Raw genomic sequence first — 19,374 nt, forward strand, 5'->3', positions numbered from 1 at the left:
CTCTGGTCTTTACCCGGGAAGGGGTCCTGATCCCCACCAACCATAAGCCCTAGCACTTCTTTTTTGCTTTGAAACTGTGACCAGGATCAGTGCTCCTTTTCACCCTGAAAGTGCAGCCCAGAACTTCTCTGGGCTCCAAGCCTTTGAAGCTGCTGCTGCCTATGTGGGCTTTGTACAGGCCTCCACCCCATTGATACAGACTTCTCCTGCTGATTTCTTAAGTTTTCTTAGGCTGGAAAAATGTCTCCTCTCCCCTTTCCAACCTTTTGTTGGCTCCACTGCTCCAAAATTTTGTTTGCTATGTTATTTTAAGGTTGTTTGGCAGGGAATGTTGGGAGAGTTCAGCTGACTGGCTGTAATCTGCCACCTTGGCTCTGCTATCAGTAATAGCTCTTAAAGAACCTAATTTTTCAGATATATTATTCAGAGATCAACCTGCTTTTAAAACACGCAGAATTCTATAACCTGAATTTGGGTTAGATTAGCACTTTCTTTATATTCATCCTTCTTTGTGTCATATCTTCACTTACTCTTATAAAACTGCCTTGATATATGCCTTGAAATATTTAAATTTATTTATTTATTGATTATTTTAGATAGTCAAGCAATTTATACAATATTCTGTGACAGGCATTTTCCTAAGCACTGAGGATACAAATAGAGAGAATGATCATTCCCATCCTCAAGGAGCTTGTATTCTAGTGGAGGAAGTCAATACATAAAAGAGAGCAGAAAAGGAAAGAATGAAGACTGGGAGTAGTAGGGGAGAGATATAATAGAGAAGGTCTAGAGAATCAGGAATGCAGCCTGGAGAGTAACATAGACCTGTTTGTCCCGGGCTTCCTCCCTAAAACGGTGATTCTAGAAGGAACCATCTAATTAGGAGAGTGGAGAGGACCCAGAAATGCACTGTATTCCAGTGGAAGAAGTTGTCCAGGGGTGGAGTGAGTTTCCAAGGTGAAGAGATTTCTATGATTGTTAGACACTGTCCTTATAAACACAAGAGCACTAATAACAGTTACCTGTACTTTGATGTAAACCTGCAGAACATTTCTGAAGCATGGATGATCCATTTAGTCACGCGCTTCCCCTTGGTTTGGTCAGTTACTCTGTTGTACACATCCTGGTACTACTGGGGTTTGGCCTCATTGGCTTAAAAGTCTAAGGCCATGTGGAGGGGCCAAAACTTCTCTTTGTGAGACTTCCCCACACTCTGTGTAAAAGTCTATAGGATCAGAAGTTAGCCACTTCCCTCGTATTGTAGAACTGCCAACTTAATTTTGAGGAGGACCCCAAATTCCCCTTATGAAGTAAGGACAAAGGAGGACCCCAAATTCCCCTTATGAAGTTAGGACAAAGGTCAATGAAGTGATTGCTACTTTTTGATTTTATTGGGTCACAGATTTTTGTATCTAAAATAAAATGAAGGTATTTATGGTGTTAGTTCATCTGGTAGTTTATCATTAAAAAATTTTGGGCAGAATATTTAATTTATTCTTTATCCACATAGTGTGTGCATGAGACCATTTTCAAAAACAATTTTATTTAGAATGATAATACAAATTTTAGATTTCTAGCAGAATTAAAGGATTTATATTACAGTAGTATTTAATGGTTATATAAAAGGCATTAGTCTGTATTTTCTTGGGATTTGTTTCCTATGCTAGTATACAAATTTAACTCACTATTATTGTAATAATTGCAGTAGAATTTTGACTAAAAGAGGATTTTTTTTTTTTAGGTTATTTTACAGACTATTTCTAAGTAGCATGTGATGTAGTTTGAACTATTTTTGAGATTGAAAGGTTCATTGCCTATATTCTCAAACACATGAGTGGTAATTTTAAGATCTGGAACATTTTCATGACTTATAAAATTATTAAAACATGTTTTACACAACATTTCTGGAGCCTCTTCCAAAGATTCTGTCAGTGTTAATATCTTTGGATGCTTGGAACTTTGTACTATCAGATACTTCCTAATTATGATTTGTATGAGCCTTTTGAACTTTGTACTTCTGATGGGCAAGGGGCATGTATAATAAGTAAAATCTTGCTCAATGTAAAACAATGTAAGCATCTGGGAAGAAAATAATAGGAATAGTTTCATAGGTACTTGCATTTCTCAAGGACTTATAAAATATAAACAAGAAGGTAAGCTTAATTTTCTCATGTTTAATTTAAAAAGAAAATAGTTGCTGCCTGTAGTTTCTTATTCCTTAACATTTATCTTATTCCCTAACATTTAATATTTATTGAGTATCATGCTAAGTATTATTACTGGTAGTTCCCATTCTCTTTTTCAGATTGTCCATTGTTCATGGTTCAGACAAGTAAAGATAAAATATAATTCTAGAGTTTGAGTTCTATATTGTACCTAACAGCATACCTTTTAAAAAGATTACCATAAAAATGTTATGGGTTGCCTTCGATGTAGCTTTATTGATGATGAAATATTTAAGAAGTTGATGAAGCTAATGTACAAGGCATCTTTATTAAACATTATTTGCTTTTTTTCCCCAAGGCCTTTGCTCTTTTTAAGATGGTATGAAGTGTAGTGGATAGAGATCTGATCTTAGAGTCAGGAAAACCTGGGTTCAGTCTCTACCTCTTGATATACATGGGCTTTGTGACCTTGAGTAAGTTGCTTACTCTAATAAGTTGCAGAATAGTTACCAATCTGCATTAGTAGTATCTTCACTGGGAATTCCCTACACCCATGAAATCACAGGTTTGAACAACTACATCAAAAAGCTTATAAAAAGTTATTTTTCATACTTGTATGAGAAACATATATGCAGCAATTTTTAGTTTTAAAGGGTTAAAAAATGATGAAAACCTAATTCAGATTTTATAATTTAGATATCCAATCAAACATGTAACTACAAATAAGTTCTGTAATAGTAGAATATTATTACATACTACATTAGTATTTGGGGGACATGCAAAAAGACCTGGGAGTTTTGGTAAATTGCATGCTTGATATAAGCCAACAATTTAACAAGGCAGCCAGAAAAGCTAATGTAATTCTAATCAATATTCGTAGAAGTTTAGCATCCACAATATCACAAAAGTATGCCAACAGTACTCTGCCTTGCACACTGTTCTGACTAGGGATTTGCTTTCCAAAAAACATTCTGTGGGTCTTTCAGCAAATGTCTAGTAGAGCACTGAGCCCTTTTGGGCTGAATTCAACAATTAATTAGGCGCAATTTTCCACTGAGGAACACGAGAGGAAATGGTTGTTAATGAGAATTTGCTAGCTTGTGGGCCTGGGGAGAAAATTTTTAGCTAAATACAGATTTGTAAGCTTAGTTTTATAACATCCATAAATTGAAATAGTAATTCAGTAACTTTGAAGATAAAAGGATGGGAGCATTTTTACTCAGAGGATAGAGTTAGATTGCAAATCATTACTTCTACGACAGCCCTGTTGAATATTATTGATATTGGATATTAATGAGGTAGAAGAGGGGAAAATGCAACTTGTTGCCCAGGGTCATTGGGACAAAAGTGCCTTTGCATTGGCTTGCCTCCTCCATGCCTGGAATTCTTTTACCTCATAAACTCCCTCACTTCCTTCAAGGCTTAGCCTAAACACCACATTTTACGTAAAGCCTTACAGTGTCCTTCTACCTGTATTACTCAGTGTTTAAATACTTTGCCTTTATAATTTATTTATTTGTATGTATTCTGTGTGTGTGTGTGTGTGTGTGTGTGTGTATGTATGTATGTATATGTATATTTTTTTTCAAAATAAATTTGATCTTTTACATTGACCCTATTTTCCCCTGCATCTTCCCTTTCCCCCCGAGTGAGCCATTCTATATAACAAATGTTTTTTTTTTTAAAGAAAAATAGAGGAAGAAATAAAACAGTCAGCAAAACTGAACACAACCACAGCAAAATCCCTGAAAGTTTTTGCAATTTTTTAAAATACACGTAATCTCCTTGAAAGTAGGCAGTGTTTTATTTTTTTGTTTTATGTTTCTAATGCTTAGCATAGTGCCATGCATAGTAAGTGCTTAATAAGTGCTTGTTTAGTTGAGATTAATTGGAGCTTGAAGAACCAACTTTAATGAAATATCTGGGTTTTTTTTTAAAGAACAATTTTATTACTTTAAAATCTATCTCTTAACTGTAGTTAATACTTTAAGGAATATTTAAGTATAGTTAATACATAGGAAATAAGCATAGCTATCTGCCCATTACATACCTCCACTAATCAGTCCATCAAATTCAACATGTCCAAAATTGAATTTGTATTCTTTCCTGATCTCCAGCCTCAAATTTCTCCTTCTCCTGACTTCTCTATTTCTTTTGATGGTGACACTATCTTCCCAGTAATCCAAGTTCGAATCCCTTATAGCCAAACTATGTGCCAAACCATGGTGACTTTATTTGTGCAATGCATTTAATCTTTATCCTCTCCACTCTTGCCACCTTATCTGTCTCCTTATCACTCACTTGGACTGTTATACTAGGTTTCTAACTGCTTTTCCTGCCTCTTTCTTTTTTAATTCTTCATAGTACTGTCCACATTTTTCTTATAATACTGTTCTGATCATATCACTTACTTAAAAACTTTCAGTGACTGGGTAGAGGCACCAGGAGCTTGAGGGATCAGGCAGGGCCTCCCATAGAAAGTAGCACTTGAACTGAGCTTTGGAAAAAATCAAGGACTCTAAGAAGTAAAAGGGAGGGAGGAATGGGTTCTAGGCTTTGGGAGGAGCATAACCTTGTGTAGAGGCATGGAGATGGCCAGTGAAATATCATGTAGGAGAAACAGAAAGAAGGTGTGTTTGTTTGGACCCAAGAGTTGGGGAAGGGGAGTCATAGAGAAAGGAACTGAAAAAGGAGCAGGGGGCCACCCTGGGAAGGTATTAAATGTTCAACAGGACTTTGTATTTGAACCTAAGATGCAACAGGGAATCGCTAGAATTTGAGGTGGGGAATGGCATGGTCAGACTTTATTTAGAGTAGATTGTGGAGCGGAGACATGACATAAGAAGGCCAATTCAAAGGCTCTTGAAGCAGCAGTCCATTTAAGAGATGATGAGACCCTGAACTAGAGTGATGATTGTGTGAATAGAGAGGAGACAGCTGTGACAATGCTGTAGAGATAGAATGGACAAGACTTGGCAGCTGATTAGATAAATTGGATTTAAGGAGAGTAAGGAGACAAGGATTACTCAAGGTTGCAAACAGGGGTACCTAGAAAGGTGGTTGTGATCTTGACAGAAATAAAAAAGTTCAGAAGGGGACTGAGTTCCATATGTGTAAGAGAGGACAAAACTATTACTGTTCCAGGGAGATAGCATGCTCTAGCAGATAAAGCATTAGACCAGGAATGAGAAAACTTTGGGTGGTGTTCCCTACTTTTGTGACCTTGGGCAAGTGACTTGATTCATTCATTGGAATTCTGTTCCTTCACCTAAATAATGTGGGGGCTGTACTTAGAACAACAGAACTAGGAAGTTCCTCCTTGTATTAATCCAAAATTTGCCTTCCTTTTAACTATTGCTTCTAGTTCTGCTTTCTGATACCAAGCAGAATAAGTGCTAAGGAATTCCTTTTCCTATGACAGCCCTTCAGATATTTAAAAGAAGCAATTATGTACCCCTTAAATCTCCTCCCAACTTAATATTCCCATTGCCCTCAGTTCTTTATTTGACATGATTATGACACACGTGAATGTCTTCCTCTAAACATGCTTTACTTTTTCTTTGTTTCTCCTATAATTCAGCATCCATGTATATGAACACAGTGTTCCGGATTCAATTAAATTCAACAAGTATAGACAAATGAAATAGAAAGTAATTTTTGGAGGGACACTATTAGCTTGGCAGATCAGGAAAGGCCTCCAGGTTAGGAGATGGCACCAAGGGATTCTTAGAGGCAGGAATGCCTCCAAACATGGGGGAACTACCTGTGTAACACAAGAGACAGGAGATAAAATGCCTCATATTCAGGAGTATGTGGGATTGACATAGTAGGGCAGTTTACCTGAAATGTTGTGCATTAAAGGAAAGAAGTATAAATAAAAGGGGAGAGGCAGGTAGGAGCTAGATTGGGCAGGACTTTGAATGCCAGGCTGTACATGTGATGTTTTATCTTAAACGTGATTGGGAGTCATTGAAGATTTCTTTTGGAGCAGGGGAGTCGCATGGTCAGATCTGTGCTTTAAGAATATTTTTTTTTTTGCATGCAGCTGGGAAACAAGATATATAGGGAATGGGGCATAAAAATCTATCCTACCCTACAAGAAAGTAAGGGGAAAGGGGATGGGGGCAGGGAATGGGGTGAAAGAGGGGAGGGCTGACTGGGGAATGAGGCAATCAGAATATATGCCATCTTAGAATGGGGGAGAGGGAAGAAATGGGGAGAAAATTTGTAATTCAAAATCTTATGGAAATCAATGTTGAAAACTAAAATATTAAATAAAATATAAAAAGAATATTGCATTGTCAGTTGTGTGGAATATAAATTGGTGAGTGGAAAACAAATAGGTTTTTAATAACGCAGGTGAAAGTCCATGAGGAACTAAAGTAGAATAGAAGGCATGTGAGTGGAAAAAAACAAATAGATGTAAGAGACACAGATCACAAAAAGATTGATCTAGTAAAAGAAACTGAAAAGAGTGGTCATATAGATAGGAGAAAAACAAAGAGAAAACAGTATCCCTTCACAAGTCAAGAGAGGAACAGTATCCAGGATGAGCAAGTCAATCCTGTCAGAAGTTGTAGAGAGGTCAGGTAGAATAACAATTGAGAAAAAGCCATTGGATTGAGTACTTGTGAGGTCGTTGTTCATCTTGGAGGATAGTCGGCAGAAGCCACATTCCAAAGGCATCGAAGTAAGGATATAAAGGCAATGAGTCTAGATGTCCCTTTCTAAGAGTTTGACTACTAAAGGGAGAAGAAATATAGGAATGGCATCTTGAGCTGGCAGATTACAGTGAAAAATGTGATAAGAATGGGGAGAGCCATTGGAATGTTTATAGACAGTATCAAAGGCACCAGTGGATAAATAACATTTGAAGATAAATTAAAGCATGATTGAGATGGTAGGCTCTCAAAGAAGATAGGAAGGCATGGTTTCCTTTTTTTTAAATACTGGTTGGAGAGAATGAGGAGTGGTAAAGAGTGTATTTGATTATAGAGTAGGGGAAAGAGGAAGTTTGTGATAGATGGCCTCTTATCTCCAAATAGGAAGAGGCCCTCTTCTGAGAAGAAAAGGGGCGTCAAGCACAAAAAGGAAGATTTGGAATGGTTGTTATGGAGAATGTGATAGAATCAAAGAAGAACAAAATTACTGCCATAAAGTAGTGAGGACCTAGCTGAGATTAGGTAACCAGAATTTGTAGTGAACTCTGACTTATCTCCAAGAACATTCAAGAAGCACTTGAATAAGAGTAGGGAAAACAAATAGTGGTAGATAACCTAGGGCTGACGTTTGAGACAATATCACTAGCATTAAAATGAGACAGTGAGGAATTCAAAGGTAGAGGATAATGTATAGTTTAACTGACCAATAATAAAGACTGTGAAGGGAGAGAGAAAAAGTAGGGGCAGAAAGATGGGGCAGAAGGAAAGGAGACAGCGATAACTAGTAGATTGTGATTGGAGAAAGACATTTCAGGGATCTGGGAGAAGAGTAGCTACAGGTAATGATGATGACTCTGATGTTCTGGACTGGATACTCTGGAGTTCTTTCATGGTCATCCCTGGATGTGATTAGATTTTAGGTCCCAGAGATTAGGGATAAGATTATTTTTTTTTTCTATTTTAGCATATTTTTCTTCCCCAGTTACATGTAAAAACAATTTTCATCATTCATTTTTTAAACCTTGAGTTTCAAATTCTCTCCCTCCGTCCCCAAACCCCCTCATTGAGAAGGCAAGTTCCATATAGGTTATGTATATTGTGTATAACATATTGTATAGTTATGCAAAATATATCCATAATTGTCTCGTGAAAAAATCATAGATAAAAACAACTCAAGAAAAATAAAGAAAGTTTAAAAAAAAAAGTATTCTTGAAGCTATACTAAGACACCATCACTTCTTTCCCTGGGGATGGATAGCATTTTTCATCATAAGTCCTTCAGAATTGTCTTGAATTGTTGTGTTGCTGGGAATAGCTACGTCATTCACAGGTAATTGCCTTAAAATATTGCTGTTAAAAAAAATATTGCTTTTACTTTGTACACAGTACATTTCACTTTATATCCGCCCATGAAAGTCTTTGTAGGTTTTTCTGAGATTATCCTACTTATTATTTCTTATAGTACAATAGTATTCCATCATAATCAGGTACCACAACTTGTTCAGCCATTCCTCAGCATTAAGCAATTAAGGGCATCCCCTTAATTTCCAGTTCTTTGCCCCCAGAAATGAGCTGCTATAAATATTTTTGTACATAAATGTCTTTTCCTTTTTGTTTTTTATCTCCTTTGGGATACAGACCTCGGTAGTGATATTGCTAGATCAAAGGGTATGCATGGTTTTATAGCCCTTTGGGTATAGCTCCAAAATGCTCTACAGAATTGTTGAATTCGTTCACACCTCCACTAATGGTGCATTAATGTCTTATTTTTCCCACATCCCCTCCAGCATTTGTCATTTACCTTTTCTGTTCTATTAGCCAATCTAATACTATGAGGTAGTACCTCAGAATTGTTTTAGTTTGTATTTCTCCAGTCAGTTGGGAGAGTATTTTTTATATGTCTATAGATAGCTTTGATTACTTTATCTGAAAACTTACATCTTTTGATCTTTTATCAATTGGCGAATGGCCCTTATTTTTATAAATTTGCCTTAGTTCTCTACATGTTTGAGGATTAAAGCCTTTATCAGAGAAACTTGCTTCAAAATTTTTTTCACAGCTGTTATTGTAAATTGTATTTCCCTCTATCCTATCCCCCTCATTTTTTCTATTTTCTCCTTTCACTCTGCCCCTCTTCAAAAGTATTTTGCTTCTGACTACCACCTCCCCAAGTCTGCCCTCCCTTGTACCACCCCCTCCCTCCTCTAATCCCCTTCCCCTCCTACTTTCCTTTAGGGTCAGATAGATTTCTGTACCCTATTGAGTGTATATACTATTCCCTCTTTGAGCCATTTCTGATGAGTGTAAGGTTCACTCACTCCCCCAGCTCCCCCTTCTTTCTCTCCACTGCAAAAGCTTTTTCTTGCCTCTTTTATGTGAGATAATTTACCCAATTGTACCTCTTCCTTTTTCTCCCAGTACAACTCTCTATCACCCCTTAATTTTATTTTTTAGCTATCACCCCTTCATATTCAATTTACACTTGTGCCCTCTGCCTACACACACACACACACTCCTTCTAACTACCCTAATAATGAGACAAGTCTTATGAGTTATAAATGTCATCTTCCCATGGAGGAATGTAAACAGTTTGGCCTTATTAAGTCCCTTATGATTTCCTTTACCTGTTTGTATGCTTCTCTTGAGTCTTGTATTTGAAAGCCACATTTTATATTCAGCTCTGGTCTTTTCATCAAGAATGCTTGAAAGTCCTCTATCTCATTGAATGTCTGTTTGTTCCCTTTGAGGATTATACTCAGTTTTGCTGGGTAGGTGATTCTTAGTTGTAATCCTAGCTCCTTTGCCCTCTGGAATATCATTTTTCAAGCCCTTTGATCCTTTAATGTAGAAATTGCTAAATCTTGTGTTATCCTGACTGTGGCTATAATTGTTTCTTTCTGACTGCTTGCAATATTTTCTCCTCGACCTGGGAACTCTGGAATTTGGCTGTAATATTCCTGGGAGTTTTCATTTTGGCATTTCTTTCAGGAGGTGATTGGTGGATTCTATCAGTGTTTATTTTACCCTCTGGTTTTAGAATATAGGGCAGTTTTCCTTGACAATTTCTTGAAAGATGATGTCTGGGCTCCTTTTTTGATCATGACTGTGAGGTAGTCCAGTAAATTTTTAGATTCTCTCTCCTAGATCTGTTTTCCAGGTCAGTTGTTTTTCCAGTGAGATATTTCGCATTTTCTTCTATTTTGTTTATTCTCTTGATTTTGTTTAATTGTTTCTTGATTTCTCACAAAGTGATTAGCTTCTATTTGCTCTATTCTAATTTTGAAGAAATGATCTTTCTTCAGTGAGTTTTTGGACCTCCTTTTCCATTTGGCCAATTCTGCTTTTTAAGGCATTCTTCTCCTCATTGGCTTTTTGGACCTCTTTTGCCATTTGGCCTAGTCTGTTTTTTAAGGTGTTATTTTCTTCAGCATTTTTGGTGGTCTCCTTAACCTAGCTGTTCACTCGTTTTTTCATGATCTTGTATCACTTATTTCTCTTCCCAGTTTTTCCTCTATCTCTCTTGATTTTCAAAATCCTTTTCAAGCTCTTCTGTGGCCTGAGACCATTTCATAGTTTTCTTAGAATCTTTAGATGTAGGAGCTTTGACTTTGTTGTCCTCTTCTGAGTGTGTGTTTTGATTTTCCTTGTCACTGTAGTAATTTTCTATAGTCAAAAGAGTTTTTTTTTTCCTGTTGTTTGCTCATTTTCCAAGCCTATTGCTCCATTTTTATCTCTTTGTAAAAGTAGGGCTGCTTCCAGGGTACAGGCACACTATCTCAAGCTTTCAGGGTTTTGTGCAGTTGTTTTCAGAGATACTTATAGGGACCTGTAGGTTTTCAGTTCTTCCAAGATGGTATGATATAAGGAGAGGTGTTCACTATTCTCCTGGCCTGTGCTCTGGTCTGGGAGTGATCATAAGCACTCTTTTTTGTCCTAGAACTGTGATAAGGGTCCCTGCTCCACTAAGCCTGCAAGCTCTGCTATGCTAGTGCTCCTCCTCACCCTGGGACTCCCACCCAGGAACTGCAACCCGGATCTAAGTATAGGCAGAGCAACAGAGTCCTGTCTCAAGTGCTAGCAAAAAGACCTCTATAATCTCCTTTTGATCAGTTGTTCGATCCCCTAACTGTCTGGGATGAGAGCTCTGGAAGCAGCTGCTGCTGATTCAGTCACTCCCAAGGCCTGTTCTGGTTTCCTGGGGCTGTGCTGGTGAGGCCTGCACTGGACTGCACTCTGCTCTCACCCAGGTGTGACAAACCCCTTCTGCTGACCATCCAAGTTGTCTTTGGCATCTGTGGACTGAGAGATCTGGAAACTGTACTACTACCAGTGATTCAATAGCCCCAAGGCCTGCTCTGGGTTTGCTCACTAATGTAGCCTGTGCTGGACTGTGTTCCTATCTTACCCTGGTACAACAGACCTTTCCTGCTGGCCTTCCAAGCCATCTTGGGCTGGAAGTTTGTTTCATTCCATCCTTTTGTGGGTTCTGCTGCTCTAGAATTTGTTTAGTCATTTTTAAAGATATTGGGGTTTGGGGGAGAACTCAAGTGAGTCCCTGGCTTTACTCTGCCATCTTGACTCTGACCCCAAAGATTCTTTTTAGTTCTAACAATCTATGATTCTATGTTTGTACTCCAAGACAACATGAACAAGGAAGCATTTTTTTTTTTTTGCTTTTAATTTTTTTTTAATTTTTACTCTTAACCAAACACAAAAATGGCAGCACATAGAATTTCAGGATGGAATCAAAGACTAATTGGAAGTGAAAGGATAACGAAATCATCTAAATTGGAATGCGGCCCAAGTTTTGAATTACCAGACTGATTTTTTTTTTTTAATGCAATTTATTTATTTAACATATTTGGTTTTCAGCATTGATTTTCACAACAGTTTGAATTACAAATTTTCTCCCCATTTCTGCCCTCCCCCCCCACTCCAAGATGGCGTATATTCTGGTTGCCCTGTTCCCCAGTCAGCCCTCCCCTCTATCACCCCCCTCCCCTCTCATCCCCTTTTCCCTTCCTTTCTTGTAGGGCAAGATAAATTTCTACGCCCCATTGCCTGTGTATCTTATTTTTTAGTTGCATACAAAAAGTTTTTTTGTTTTTGAACATCTGATTTTAAAACTTTGAGTTCCAAATTCCCTTCCCTCTTCCCTTCCCACCCACCCTCCCTAAGAAGTTGAGCAATTCAACCTAGGCCACACATGTATTATTATGTATAACCCTTCCACAATATTCATGTTGTGAAAGGCTAACTACATTTTGCTCCTTCCCAACCCATCCCGCTTTATTGAATTTTCTTCCTTGACCCTGTCCCCTTTCCAAAGTGTTTGTTTTGATTACCTCCACCCCCATCTGCCCTCCACTCCATCATCCCCCTGCCTTTTATTTTTTTTTTTTTATCTTCCTCCCTCTTCTTTCCTGTGGGGTAAGATACCCAACTGAGTATGTATGGTATTCCCCCTCAGGCCAAATCTGATGAGAGCAAGGTTCACTCATTCCCCCCTCACCTGCCCACTCCCCTCCTCTCCTAGAACTGCTTCCTCTTACCACCTTTATGGGAGATAATCCACCCCATTCTATCTCTCCCTATCTCCCTCTCTCAGTAAGTTACTCTCTCATCCCTTAATTTCATTTTATTTCTTTTAGCTCTCTTCCCTTCATCCTCAACTCACCCTGTGTCTGCTCTCTTTCTTTTACATATATATATATATATACACATACATACACATACATACATATACGCATAGATACATGCATACATACACATTCACTTATATATATACATAAACATATATATATGCATATATATATATGCATATTCCCTTCAACTACCCTAATACTGAGGTCTCATGAATCATACTCATCATCTTTCCATGTAGGAATGTAAACAAAACAGTTCAACTTTAGTAAGTCCCTTGCAATTTCCGTTTCTTGATTACCTTTTCATGCTTCTCTTGATTCTTGTGTTTGAAAGTCAAATTTTCTATTCAGTTCTGGTCTTTTCACTGAGAAAGCTTGAAAGTCCTCCATTTTATTGAAAGTCCATATTTTGCCTTGGAACATGATACTCAGTTTTGCTGGGTAGGTGATTCTAGGTTTTAATCCTAGCTCCATTGACCTCCGGAATATCGCATTCCAAGCCCTTCGATCTCTTAATGTAGAAGCTGCCAGGTCTTGGGTTATTCCGATTGGGTTTCCACAATATTCAAATTGTTTCTTTCTGGCTGCTTGCAGTATTTTCTCCTTGATCTGGGAGCTCTGGAATTTGGCAACAATATTCCTAGGAGATTTCTTTTTGGGATCTATTTGAGGAGGCGATCGATGGATTCTTTCAATTTCTATTTTGCCCTGTGGCTCTAGAATATCAGGGCAGTTCTCCTTGATAATTTCCTGAAAGATGGTATCTAGGCTCTTTTTTTGATCATGGCTTTCAGGTAGTCCAATAATTTTTAAATTATCTCTCCTGGATCTATTTTCCAGGTCAGTGGTTTTTCCAAGGAGATATTTCACATTGTCTTCCATTTTTTCATTCCTCTGGTTCTGTTTTATAATATCCTGATTTCTCATAAAGTCACTAGCTTCCACTTGCTCCAATCTAATTTTTAAAGTAGTATTTTCTTCAGTGGTCTTTTGGACCTCCTTTTCCATTTGGCTAATTCTGCCTTTCAAGGAATTCTTCTCCTCATTGGCTTTTTGGAGCTCTTTTGCCATTTGAGTTAGTCTATTTTGTAAGGTGTTGTTTTCTTCAGTGTATTTTTCAGTATTTTTTTGGGTCTCCTTTAGCAAGTCATTGACTTGTTTTTCATGGCTTTCTCGCATCCTTCTTATTTCTCTTCCCAGTTTTTCCTCTACTTCTCTAACTTGCTTTTCCAAATCCTTTTTGAGTTCTTCTATGGTCTGGGGCCAGTTCATGTTTTTCTTGGAGGCTTTGGTTGTAGGCTCTATGACTTTGCTGTCTTCTTTAGGCTGTATGTTTTGGTCTTCTTTGTCACCAAAGAAAGAATCCAAAGTCTGAGACTGAATCTGGGCGCGTTTTCGCGTCCTGGCCATATTCCCAACCAACTTGACCCTTGAGTTTTTCAGTGGGGTATGACTGCTTGTAGATTACAGAGTTCTATGTTCTACGTTTGGGGGGGAGGTGCCAGCTCTGTCAGAGCCGCACTCCTCCTTCCCCAAGGACCCCCAGTCCAGACTGGGCTCAGATCTTCGGCAGGCTGTGCACCCCTGCTGTGATCCGCAACTTATTTCCCCCCACCAGGTGGGCCTGGAGCCGGAAGTAACAACAGCTGTAGCTGCCCCACCTCCGCTGCCCCCGGGGCTGGAAGCCGAACCGTGAACTCCTTCCACTCCCGCAGCTTTTCCCACTAACCTTCTCCGCAGTCTTTGGTGTTTGTGGGTCGAGGGGTCTGGTAACTGCTCACGTATTCAGGGCGCTAGGGCCCCCTCCGCCCGGCCTCTGGTCTGGATCGTCCACGCCGCTCAGGCTGGGCTCTGCTCCACTCCGTTCCCAGCTCCCAGCTCCGTGTGGAATAGAGCTCACCCAGAGACCATCCGGGCTGTCCTGGGCTGGAGCCCTGCTTCCCTCTGCTGTTCTGTGGGTTCTGCCGTTCTAGAATTGGTTCAGAGCCATTTTTATAGGTTTTTGGAGGGACTCAGGTACGGAGCTCACTCTAGTCCGTGCTTACCAGCCGCCATCTTGGCTCCGCCAAGGAAGCATTTTTTAACCCTATAACATACAAAGCACTGAGGATTGTCCTCAGGGAGCTAACATTTTACTGGGGGGGGGGCGGGTAATATAATATTAACACATAGAAGCACAAGATAATTTAAGGAGGGAAAGTGCCCAGATAATTAGGGGGAATCAGAAAAGATTTCCCTTAGGAATGGGCACCTGAATTCAAATTTGAATGGAAAACTAAGGATTTTAGAAAGTGGCAGTGAGGAGGGGAGTATATACAAGTGTACAGGGCAGCCTGTGCAAAGATCTGGAGAAAGGAGATAAAATGACAAATTTGAGGGAAGGGGAGTAATCCAGTTTGACTGTAATATACAGTGTGTGAAAAGGAGTAATGTGAAATGAGTCTAGAACAATAAAACTAGCCTGTAAAGGACATTGAGATTTAAACCTAGCTGAGAAGTTTGTAATTTTGTCCTATAGAAATAGGGAATCACCAAAGATTCTTGAGTAGGAGAGTGACATAATCTGATCTGTGCTTTAGCAAGTGTGTTGAGGACAGATTAAGGAGGAGAAAGACTATAAGCAAGGAGACCAGTTATGAGGCTGTTAAAATAATCTGAATGAAGGACAAGGCCCAGAACTAGAGTGGTGGCCTTGTGAGTAACAAGTAAGGTAACAGATTAGAAAGATTTTTGTGGAGGTACAACTAATGAGACTTGACAATTAGGTGAATATGGGAATTGAAAAAGAATGTTTTCAAGGTTGAAAGTCTGAGTGACTAGAAGGATTGTGGTTTCTACAATGTAAATGGGGAAGTTTGGAGGAGGGACAGATTTTTTAAAAATGGCTATCTTTTGGTTTTTATATCACATATTTACCAACATTTCTTGGCTCAGGTATTTACTGCCTAGGTAGTCATTTAGTTTCTTTTGGCCCTTAATTGTCCCATCTATTCAGTGAGGGAGTTAGATTAGATGACTTCTAGTCCCTTTCCAACAATAAATCTATGATATGGTTATGTGAAAATTTATTCGAGGGAAACAACAGTGCCTTTTCTGTAGATACTCCATAGGACACAACTTCGGTTGTGTGTGAGGATCTCTGAGATCCCCACCAACAGGCATTAGGGTCATTCAGTAACAGTGTTTACTATTTTAGTTAGTAAATAATTATTACATTCCCAATGTTTTTTTTTGTCAGTTCATAGAAAAATGCCAATCACAAACCTATTTAATAATGAAAAAGCAAGGTTTTATTTTTTTTAAATTGGATTAGCATTTTATTTCATTTGTGTGTGTATGTATATGGATATGTGTACATATGTGTATAAATATATGACACATGCAAGTGTAAAATATATATGCACATATATTCGCGTATATATGACAATATAGTGCCCCCCTAGTTTTAAGTTGTGCTTCAAACTTTAATAGCTTAAAAACTACAGTAAGACTTTTGGGATACTGTGTGTGTGTGTGGGGGGGGGGTTATGAAGGGGGTATTAACTTTGTGTTAAAGAGAGATGTATATTTTAAATCCAGAGAACTATTGTATAAAATTATTAAAGGTGTGCAAAAATATTAGAAAGTTTGATTATAAATTAAGAGCAATTTACTGATTGGGTATAGCTGGTGTTTCACTGTGGTTGAGTTTTTTCATGTCCTTTTCCTTCCCTGTTTTTTTTCAGGTCCAAATTTACCAATGGCTACTGTTGACATAAAAAATCCAGAAATCACAACAAATAGATTTTATGGTCCACAAGTCAACAACATTTCCCACAACAAAGAAAAGAAAAAAGGAAAAACAAAAAAGAAGAGATTGACTAAAGCAGATATTGGAACTCCAAGCAATTTTCAGTAAGAACTTTAGTAATTCTAGTAGTTTGGGCCAGTTTGCTTATTTGGCTATTGCTTATGTTGGTTTGAACTTTTAGGAGATTTGAGTCATCTGAGAAGCCTTCTCTCTGTAAAGACTACATTTTAATTTATAATTTTATTTTTTAAGGACATTCAGCCCATTTAGAAATCCTAAGATTCTTGCATTTTATTCTCCAGAGGTTTGGTTTTTTCCTTTAATCTTATGAGGAGAAATACTTTAAGCAAAACTTATTTTTCCCATTAGATACAGGAGGCAAGAAATTCTACTCTTCTCTGCTCTCCCTATGAAATAGTATGTGGTAAAAGGTATAATAATAGACCTTAGAAGATAGAGTGGGATATAAAATAATAATAATCCCTTGCAAAAATTATGTCACTGAAATTCAGAGCAACCCAATAAGATAGAGAAAATAGGCATTATTATTGCCACTTGATTAAGAATACTTTTTAGGCCACCTATAATCCCCTGTTCCTGGTGAGGCTGTAGCTGATGGATCTCTTGAGTTCCAAAGTTCTGAGCTATACTGAACAAAACTAAGTTTTGCATTTATGTTGTGATGAAGTAAGGCCGGGGGGTGGCAGTGGGCATGGGGTGACTCTGGTTGGCCTGAGGAGGCTCAATCAAGCTCAGGTTGGAAATAGAGCAGGTCAAAAGTTCATACTCCAGTCAGTTGTGAGATTAGGCCTGAAAGTAGAGACTGAACTTGTAGTCCCTTCTAACTCCTAAGGTTGTATGATTTTGTAAATGAGGATACTGATGCACAAAAAATTCCTAGCCCAGGATGCTTTTTACTAGGTCAGACTTCTGTGCCATAAATGTTTGAGAACCATTAGTATAGGACAAATCCAAAGTATGTATTATTTTCCATTTAAAACATGTATTTCAATGACCTTTTAATTTTTTTTTTCCATTTTCTACTTTCAATTTCCCCTCACCTTTTAGGCACATTGGACATGTTGGTTGGGATCCTAATACAGGTTTTGATGTAAGTGTCTTTTCAAGCTATAAAATTATTCTTCTAAATATGTAGAACCGTTATGTCCAGAATTTAGATTTTTTAAAAATGAGATTAGACTTTTAGTTTGTTTTCTCCGTCTACATTAAATAAATTAACTTAAAGGGAAAGTTGCAGTTTCTGAATGTGACACAGAATAGCTTCTGTCTTATGTGGTTCTCATGTCTCCAAAAAAAAAATTATAATTCTTGGCCTAACACTTGTATAGCAAAATCCAGACTTGTAGTAAGCCAGCAAAGTTTTAAAAATGGTTTCTTCTGTGTAGTCATGAATTGAATTTAATCTGCATCAATAAAGAACATATCCGTGTCTACAAAGTCACAGATCCATTTTAGTATATAAAGCTATAATTTCCATGGAATGTGCACTAAGTGACTAAGACAACCCAGTTTTGCATGTTCTGAAGCTGATTAGCTAGTTGGTGAGAGAATAATCCAAGCCCAGTGCTTCTCCTGATGGCCATGTGATTGCTGTTTGGCTGTGTTACCCGTGATGATGAAATTACTGGATAAAAAGATTGCAGATTTTCTTATATTTCACTAAGGTGAACTCTCTGTGTTTCCCATTACCACAAATGATCACTAGTTAAAAGTTATGTTGGAGACTGCCAAGTCTGAGAATGGAAATATAAATATTTAATTTGTTCTATAAAAATTTTTTGAAGCCAAAAATTTTTTATTTTTTTTTTCAAGGTAACAGTTTTGCTACATAGTCATCTTAATTTAGGACCTAACAGAGTAGAGTATTGGAGATTTCTAATCCGCCAATTGGTAACAATATAGTTCAATAAGTCTGCAATTGTCCATTATGAAGATAGAGATTTAGTGAGGTAGAAAACTCATTTTTTTAATTTAATATTTTCCCCCACTTATAAAAACAATTTTTAACATTCATTTTTTAAAACTTTTCAGTTCCAGATTCTCTCCCCTCCCTCTCATCCCACCTCAGTTGAGAGGGCAAGCAATTTGTTACAGGTTATGCATGTGTAGTCATGCAAAACATATTTCCATATTAGTAATGTTGTGGAAGAAAACACCAAAAAAAAACAAGAAAAATAAAGGAAAAGTGTGTTTTGATCTGCATTCAGACTTCATCAGTTCTTTCTCTGGAGATGAATAGCATTTTTCATTATGAGTCCTTCAGAATTGTCTTGGGTCATTGTATTGCTAAGAATAGCTAAGTCATTCACAGTTTCTCATCATAGAGTGTGACTGTTACTGTATAAAGCAGGCCTGCGCAACATACAGCCCATGGGCTGTATGTTGTGCAGGCCTGTTTTACATCCTGTAAATTTTTCACAAGCTGCCCAAAATCCTTTGGCAGGCCAAATGTTGAGCAGGCCTGGTATGTAGTGTTCTCTTGGTTCTGTCAATTCACTTAGCATTAGTTTATGTAAGTCTTTCCAGGTTTTTCTCAGAGCATCCTGCTTGTCATTTCTTATAGCGCAATAGTATTCCAACTCAATTATATACAACAACTTGTTCAGCCATTGTCCAATTGATGGACATGCTTCCAGTTTCCAATTTTTTGCTACCACTTAACAAGCTGCTATAAATATTTTTGTACATATAGGTCCTTTGTTAATCTCTTTGGGTTATAGACCTAGTATTGTTTGGTCCAAGTGGTATGGTTTGGTCCAAGTGGTATGCATGGTTCTATAGCCCTTTGGACATAATTCCAAATTGCTTTACAGAATGGTCGAATCAGTATACCAGTTCACCAAAAGTGTTTTAGTGTCCCTATTTTCCCACATTCCCTCCAATATTTGTCATTTTCATTTTCTGTCATGTTAGCCAATCTGATAGGTGTGCAATGATAGCTCAGAGTTGTTTTAATTTGCATTTCTCTAATCAATAGTGATTTAGAACACTTTTCATATGACTATAAATAACTTTATCTGAAAACTGACATTTCACGCCCTTTGACCATTTATCAATTAAGGAATGGCTCTTATTTCTATAAATTTGACTCA

At 37.8% G+C, this 19,374-nt stretch overlaps 1 protein-coding gene across 2 annotated transcripts in view; it reads left to right on the forward strand.

Annotated features, from left to right (window-relative positions):
• The window catches only part of WASL (WASP like actin nucleation promoting factor), a 112,191-nt gene that overhangs the window by 67,438 nt on the left and 25,379 nt on the right, over nucleotides 1-19,374 (forward strand). For both annotated transcript variants that reach the window (XM_036759612.1, XM_036759613.1), the window contains exons 6-7: nucleotides 16,197-16,365; nucleotides 17,330-17,372. In XM_036759612.1, coding sequence (XP_036615507.1) covers nucleotides 16,197-16,365; nucleotides 17,330-17,372 — 212 coding nt within the window. The remainder of the gene's footprint in view (nucleotides 1-16,196; nucleotides 16,366-17,329; nucleotides 17,373-19,374) is intronic.

The sequence above is a fragment of the Trichosurus vulpecula genome, chromosome 5 (genome assembly GCF_011100635.1).
Source record: "Trichosurus vulpecula isolate mTriVul1 chromosome 5, mTriVul1.pri, whole genome shotgun sequence".
NCBI classification, from domain to species: domain Eukaryota; kingdom Metazoa; phylum Chordata; class Mammalia; order Diprotodontia; family Phalangeridae; genus Trichosurus; species Trichosurus vulpecula.